Here is a 7,457-nt window from a genome sequence, read left to right on the forward strand (position 1 = left end):
GTTGTTATAATTCACTGCCATAATGATAGAGTCATTTAGACTTTGGGGCTTTCAAATCGTTTTCCTGCTAACCAGTTGGTGACATAAGTGATATTGATGAGGTATGGGCTCTGGGAGCTTTTCTATATTTCCAGTGATTATCACAGTGTCTGGCACACAGTAAGTACTCAATAAATGCTTGTTGAATTTGACCACCTCTTTTTCTCTCTCAAGAATAGTTCAATTTCAAAGAAAGATAAGGTATTGTGATACATCAAGGATTCATATCCCCACACTCATAGATGTAGAATGGGAAGTGATTATCAGGACCAAGTAGCTAAAACCCCTCATTTTTTATATGAAGAAACTGAGGGTCAGGGAGGCTAAGTGACTTATACAAGGTTAGTGCCAGAGATGTGCTGGAGACAGTTCATACCACTGCAGAGAGCCAATGGTAAAATGTTCATATCAGCATTTATACCTTGGAAACTGGCAAATATTGTTGATTGTCTGACTTAAGAAAGTGTTGGAGAATATGTTATTAATACAGATTAAACTTAAAAGTGAGGTGGGCATATTTTTTATGGAGAGATGATTGTTAAATATCACCAATATACCACACAGGTTGTAATTGGCAGAGTCAGGATCCTAAGGTCCTCTGGGTTTGTTTGTCACTCATTTCATTTCTGGGCTGCCCAGAAGAATTTTAGGGAAAACACACTAATATACAATCTAAATTAAAGTCACAGAAATTCTACTATCAGAATAAGTATGAAAATGCAGCTTCTGTCCTCTATTTCCAGAGCAACAGGAAGGTAGCAAGGGTGATGAGGTAGACGGTAACCTGGACAGACTTTAGGTGGTACCTCTAAATAAAACTGCAACATCCATCTTTACATTTTGTTTTTTTCCTTTGCTGAACAGAAAATAAAATTTTAAGAAAAGCAGCCCTGTAGACTTTAATTTAATTTCTAATTAGTGAGGAAGAGTTATTGCAGCTTCCCAAGCACAGACTCAAGATGGAACTGGGTTTGCAGATGAGCTTGCCTCTTCCTGGAAGAGATAGCTTAGTCCCTAAATAGACTGCAGGCTGTAGGGCATCAGGCAGGTGCAAAGTGGAAGAGAGAGAAGGATGAAGAAGGGAAGGTAGATTCTGCAGTGTTGGACAGAGGTCCTGATGAAAGAAATTCAAAGAATACCTTTCGTTTCTTGTGACTTTAATCTTGTAAATCACAACGTCTTAAGTTACTGTGTGCACCTTCATTTTTTCTTTAACTTTTAAAAAATATGTAATGAAAAAAGCCACCTTAAACTTTGGAATTAAGAAACAGTCACCATCTGGGTAATTAGATTCTGTTTGAAATAGGCCACCTGGTTCACATCAATAGCTCTTGGCATGCACTGAAGTGTCAGCTAAGGTTCTGCATCGATTTCCCAACAGACCTTTACAATTCGTGACTTGTGGGGAAACCTTAATTTCTTCATACTAGGCCCATTTATATCGTATTAACTTAACAAATTAGCTTAATTCCACAGGTTATAAATAGTGAACAGCAGGCCACTTATGGTCAGACCCGTCCGGTCATAATAAAGTGCTTCCGTTGGAGTGGCATCCTGGCATGGTAGAAGTAACAGTGAACCTTGAGTTGAGAGACTTTAGAGCTTAAAAGGATCTCAATAGTTTTTACCAAAGAGGTCTGGAAAAGTTAAAGGGCTTCTCCAAGTCGAATGGAGAGACAGTGGTAAATCTAGGATTCAAATCCAGTTTGTCTGACTCCAAGTGTTTTCTGAACTCCAGGAAATTACCCTCTACTGCCTCAAATTCTGCTCTGTATACTGCAGTGGTATGCTAAGGATGTGAGACAAGCAGTAATTGTGATATGGGTTCATTTTGTGTAGCGGTCATTGGTGGGCTTCTACTGAGACTAGACTGACTTGGAACTTGTGATCTTGACTAGGTTTCCCCATCTTTCGTTAGTTCTCTTGTCAGTTGCGTGGAAGATTTCCTGCCATCCACCAGTGTTCCATTGGTCTTTTTTGTTGTGGTTTAAATTCTGTTTTCTTAACTGGGCATTACTTCAAGGAAACATGTAAAATGTGATGCTTTTAAAGAGCATGCTTCAATGACTTGGAAATAAATTGTCAATCATCATTCAAGAGCCAGATGAAAAAGGACAATCACATTGAAGCACAAAGGAAAATGTGAGTTTTAAAAAAAGGAAAGCAATGGCAAAAACTGACAAACTAGTTTTGCGAACTAGCTTAATGAATGCTTAGAAAATAAGCAAAACTCTCGAGAGAAATCTGTCAACTAGGAGTCGTTATTGATTCTTCTACCATGTAGTACAGGGTTCTAAAAGCTAGGAAAATAGCAAAAGCTAAAACAAAAAAACAAAATAGTAAAAACCCAGTTGGGAACAATTCCTCCCCTCTTCTCCCCTCCCCTCCCTTTTATCTAAGCAAAATTAAAGAGACATCTTTAGTTTTTATCATTTAAAAAAATCAACAAGCTTTTTTTTTAAACCTTCACAATATTCACCCACTAGGAAAAAAGAAAAACAAAAACAAAACCCTTTTAACAATGATGCATAGTCAAACAAGATAAATTCCCACTTTTCCATTTCCAAAAATGTGTCTTTCTCCACCATTAGTCCATTATCTCTCTGTCAGAAGATGGGTGACATTCTTCATCATCAGTCCTTAGGACATGATTGATCATTGCATTGATCAGGTTCTTAAATTTCTCAAAAAAATTTTTTTACCATGTTGTTGTTACTGTATACTTTATTCTCCTGATTCTGTTCACCTCACTCCATATCAGTTTATATAATTCTTCCAAAGTTGATCTGGAACTGTCCTTTTCATAATTTTTTACAGCTCCAATATATTTCATTACGTAATAATAATGTCATTGCTATTATAGCTTGCAATTATATATAACTTTAAGATTTGTAGAGTGCTTTGTAAAGATCATCTCATTTATTTTCACAACAATCTTAGGAAATAGGTGCTGTTATTTTCCTCCTTTTATAAATGAGGAAACTGAGGCAGACAGAGGTTAGGTGACTTGCCTCGGATTACACAGCCAGTGAGTGTCTTGAGTCCAAATTTGTGCTCAGCTCTTCCAGACTCCAGGCGCAGGACTCTATCCACTGAGCCACCTAGCTACCTGATAATACTATATGCCATGATTTGGTTCTGCCCCTCCCCAATTTATAGGAACCCCTTCGTTTCTTGTTCTTTGTCATAGACATATGCTTTCTAAAGGTGTTATTGTTGTTTATCCTGCATTCTCAAAGAGGACCATGACATCATGGGGGTGATGCTGCAAGTGAATTGGATTTAAGTGAGGGAGGGCTGTGCAAAGTCACCAGCCTCACTTTCTTCTCTGGAGCCATCTGGGTCCAGGGGCCAGATACACATAAGGACAACTGGAAAAGGCCCCAGATGGTTTTTTAAAGCTAAGGTCTAGGGGCGGCTAGGTGGCACAGTGAGTAAGGGTGCTGGCCCTGGAGTTGGGAGGACCTGAGATGTGTTCCGACCCAGATACTTAACACCCACACAAAAAAACTGGCCCTGTAACCTTGAGCAAGTTACTTAACCCCAATTGCTTAAAAAAAAAATCAAGCTAAGGTGTTTATCAGGTCTCAGTTTGACTGAGGCAATGCCCATTCAATGAGTAAGACTAGGTTAAAAATAATGAGGCAAAGAATGGTCTTTTTAACCTAGTCCATAAAAAAAAAAAATCAAACTGAGAGGGGAAGACCCTCAGGGTTTCTGACCCAAATAGAAACAATTCCTATTTACATTCAGAGTCAATCAGGCCCAAACAAAGATCAAGTGGGGTTTGTCCTGGGACCTATTGTTGGCCAATCAGTGAAAGTCTGAGTGATTTGGGTTTAAGGCATGGTCCTTAAAAAAGCAATCTAGCCTGTAAACCCCAAGATATCTTTTGATATTTTCAAGGTGAAGGAAGGAAGGTTTACTGGATATGTTAGAGTAGGGGTTCCTTTTGGGTATAGGTTGGACTAGACAGCTACTGAAATCCCCCCTTCCCCCCCACCCAACTCTCCAATTCAGTGACTTTATAGTCCTGATGAAGAAGTTCAGCATAAAATGATGAGATTAGGGTGAGGGTTAGGGGTGCTTGAGACTGCAAAATACCAACATGCTGGGTCCTGCTGAATGAATTCTACTCAAGTCTTCTCTCAGCCAAAGAAAATCAAAGTTTATTAAAAGTTCACTTGTATTGAACACAGAATAAGTCTGTGCTAGAAAATTCGATGTCACTCTCACACCACATGTTAAGCATTGCTGCCCCTTCTATAGAGTCAGGATCTAAATTTGTATACCTTTTAATAGCTTCTACAAGTCTATCTAGGAAAAGGGCGGGGTTTTCTTTATATGTCTGAGTAATTTCCCTAACTTTCTGATAATTTACTTGCTTTTGAAATGCAGTTTTTAGGCCTTCTAACAGGCAAAGTACCATATAGTCTCTCTTCTCCCTATTCTCCCAGTCACTAGTGGGAACAGCAGCTGTTCCTGTGGGGTATTTTCTGGGGTCATTGCTAGCCAGACGATCCCCAAATTTTTGGGCTCGTTCCCATTCTTTTCTTCTCCTCAGGAAAAAAAAAAACAGGTAGAGAAGAGAATATGCAAATCACCCCAAGAAAGCTCGAATTATAGGAATATGCCCTGAAAGCCTTCAGTAAACTTTGTTGGATTTTTGGAGAACTTGCCCCATTTTTCTTTAATTTGATTGAGATCTGAAATGGAGAAAGGGACATGCACTCTTGTTGTCTCACCAGACTGAGAGAACCACTTCCCTTAGGGGAAAAAGTCCTGAAGGTGCTGTGGGGACAGGGGCTTGGGAAGGGAGATTGGAAGTCCCACTTCCTGTGAGGGAGTGACTGGGGGGTGCTGGCTGAACTGGATCAGACTGTAAGACTGGGGGATCTGGCTGGCAAGGGTAAAGATCAGCGGGCACCTGAGAAGTGGAAGGGGTCAGAAGAAGAGATACCTCTATGACTGCCATGAGGGTAGGGCCTGAGGCCTGAGTGGGTGTTGCCTTAGGGGGAGAGTACACAGAGGGAGGCACTAAAGCCTGAGTAGTGGCTGGGACCTGAGCAGGGGTCCCTGAGTGGGGAGAGGCCATGCTGGGTAGATGCAGGGTAAGAGATATGGATGGTGTAGGAGGCAGGAAATGAGGGGTGTTGGGCTAGAGGAAAAGGGAAGGGGAACAAAGGGGAAAAGGGTTGGGGTGCAGCAGAAGGGGCTGGGGAAGCTGCCTCAGTGACCTCAGCAGGAGTTGCTGAGGAGGGAGGGGCTGGTGCCAAAGCCATAGGAAGGGGGTTATTTAATTGGTCCCTGTTACCCCTTTGTGGAGGGGCTCTAGCTTCAAGCATCTCACAATCTTTCCTGAGCTGAGAAAGTTCAACGAAGGCCATTAAGTAGGCAACTTCCATGCATCTTCCTTCTCTGCCACAGTATAATTCTAACTGCAAGAGAGTATTATCTTTTAAAGTCCCCCAAACAGGCCACAATTCATGGTCCTCTAGGTGATACTGAGGCCAAACAGTGTTGCAAAAATCACCAACTTTTCCTTTTTAAGGTCTCCAGAGAAACTAAATTTTTCCCAGTGTTGTAAAAGACAACCCAAAGGCAAACTTTTGGGAGCTACAGGCATAGGACCTGGAAGTCCCTTCCTCCATAAAGGAAGGTTTGGGAGTAAGCCTTGGAAAACAAACAAAACAAAACCCACAAAAAAGTACCTGAAGTTTCCCAGTTCCCTAGCACCAAGAGAATTGAAAGAATCTGGCTTACACTTCTGGATGGGGTGTCTGTCTTTGTCCCAGAAGCTGCGACTAGGTCCATGTTCTCCAACATAACCAAACTGGACTGACAACCTCAGAGTGTCAGGCTGAGTATAAGACAGCCTTCTAGCTGTTTGACCTAATGGGACCTGAGAGGTCAGGCCAAAAAACACACATACACACAAAACCCCAAACACCTCGAAGGTACTTGGAGAACAAGAAGGGAATAGGGAAAGAGAGAGGCTTATGTACCTTCCATACCTTCCAGTCCTGGCTGGAGAAGAGTTTGAAATTAGCAGTGTTTCCTGGTATCGGGGAACCATAAAAATGAAGAGGTTAGGGTGAGGGTTAGGGGTGCTCAAGACCCCAAAATACCAACATGCTAGGTCCTGCCAAATGAATTCGACTCAAGTCTTCTCTCAGCCAAAGAAAAGCAAAGTTTATTCAAAGTTTGCTTGTATTGGACATGGAGTAAGTCTGTGATAGATCTGTTGCTCTCACACCACATGATGTGAGATGGAATCTTATATAGAGAAGGCTGTGGGAGGAATCTAGGGGTGGTCTAGAGGAGGAGTTTGAGGAGGGTCTTCAGGAGAAGTCAGATGAGGTCAATGAGTGATTAAAGGTGGGAAGTTGCTGGAGACTACAGACAATGGTGGGCTAGGCCAGTTCAAGGGTGGATTGATATTTTGTTAGGCTCAAGGGTAGGAAGTAGATGGACAATGGAGGGCTAGACTAGCAACAGAGGTTGGGCCCAACCACAATGTAAGTCTTATGGCCTCATGCAAATGCTTCATCAAATGGGACAATTTAATCAGAGTTCAAGGGGGGTTCCCAGAGCCTGTATCTCAAAGATTCAAGGAGAGCTAGAGGGGGCTCCCAGAGCCTGTACTTCATCACTGAAACAGCATCATCTCAGAAGTTTAATTGTAGGTGATCCAAGGATCAATGTAAAGATACACATAGTACATGCAAATAAGCTACAGTATATCACTAGTAATAACTTATACCAGAGAAGTGGCATGAAAGATATTCTCCATATATGGAATACATGTCCAGAAAAGGAGGTGGGTTATTTAGTGAGAGCAACGTATAATGAATGGGCAGTCTAAGTGTTGTACTAATAACCATGGGACACTAAAGATCTTTGAGCAAAGCCTCCATGAATCTTGTGTGTGAGATCAATGGAAGGATATGGACAAGGGTCTTAGTGGAGGAAGAAACAGGAATGGGTTGAGATCTGCACCAGTGGAAGGAGAGTTGATGAATCTCACATTGATGAGACCATGGAAGCATCAAAGCATTGAAAAAAAAAATTTTTTTAATGTCCAAGTGTTCAAAGGAAGCATCATCTTTTAAAATGATATAAAAAAGAACATTTGAACTTTTATTTCATGTTGCTCTGAAGCATGATATATTTTTCTTTGATTAATATAATGGCAAAAGTCTTGGATCAGAAGACAATGCATGAATTCTAGTTTAAATTCTGCCTCTAGGGAACTGGATCACTGTGGTCAAGCAACTTTGCCTCTCTGGGTCTCAGTTTCCTTACAAGTAAAATGAAGGGGCTAGCTCAGATCATCTTCAAGGACCAATCACATTCAGAAATTCTCTGTCTCTCCTTTCTGACTTCTTAGCTGTGACTTACAGATATTTCTTTGGTGT

General features: G+C 41.2%; 1 protein-coding gene across 1 annotated transcript; it reads right to left on the reverse strand.

Annotated features, from left to right (window-relative positions):
* Nucleotides 1-4,780: 4,780 nt before the first annotated feature.
* On the reverse strand, nucleotides 4,781-5,134 carry LOC138162246 (uncharacterized). Its single transcript, XM_069089278.1, has one exon. It carries the CDS (start codon nucleotides 5,132-5,134, stop codon nucleotides 4,781-4,783), a length of 354 nt encoding a protein of 117 aa, XP_068945379.1.
* Nucleotides 5,135-7,457: the final 2,323 nt, after the last annotated feature.

Source organism: Petaurus breviceps, unplaced genomic scaffold (genome assembly GCF_028583685.1).
Source record: "Petaurus breviceps papuanus isolate PSGF00001 unplaced genomic scaffold, PetGlider_PUasm1.0 186, whole genome shotgun sequence".
NCBI lineage: Eukaryota > Metazoa > Chordata > Mammalia > Diprotodontia > Petauridae > Petaurus > Petaurus breviceps.

Bases quoted from the DNA above. Each gene is read 5' to 3' on its own strand.
- LOC138162246 (XM_069089278.1), bottom strand. From the start codon at position 5,134: ATGGCCTCTCCCCACTCAGGGACCCCTGCTCAGGTCCCAGCCACTACT.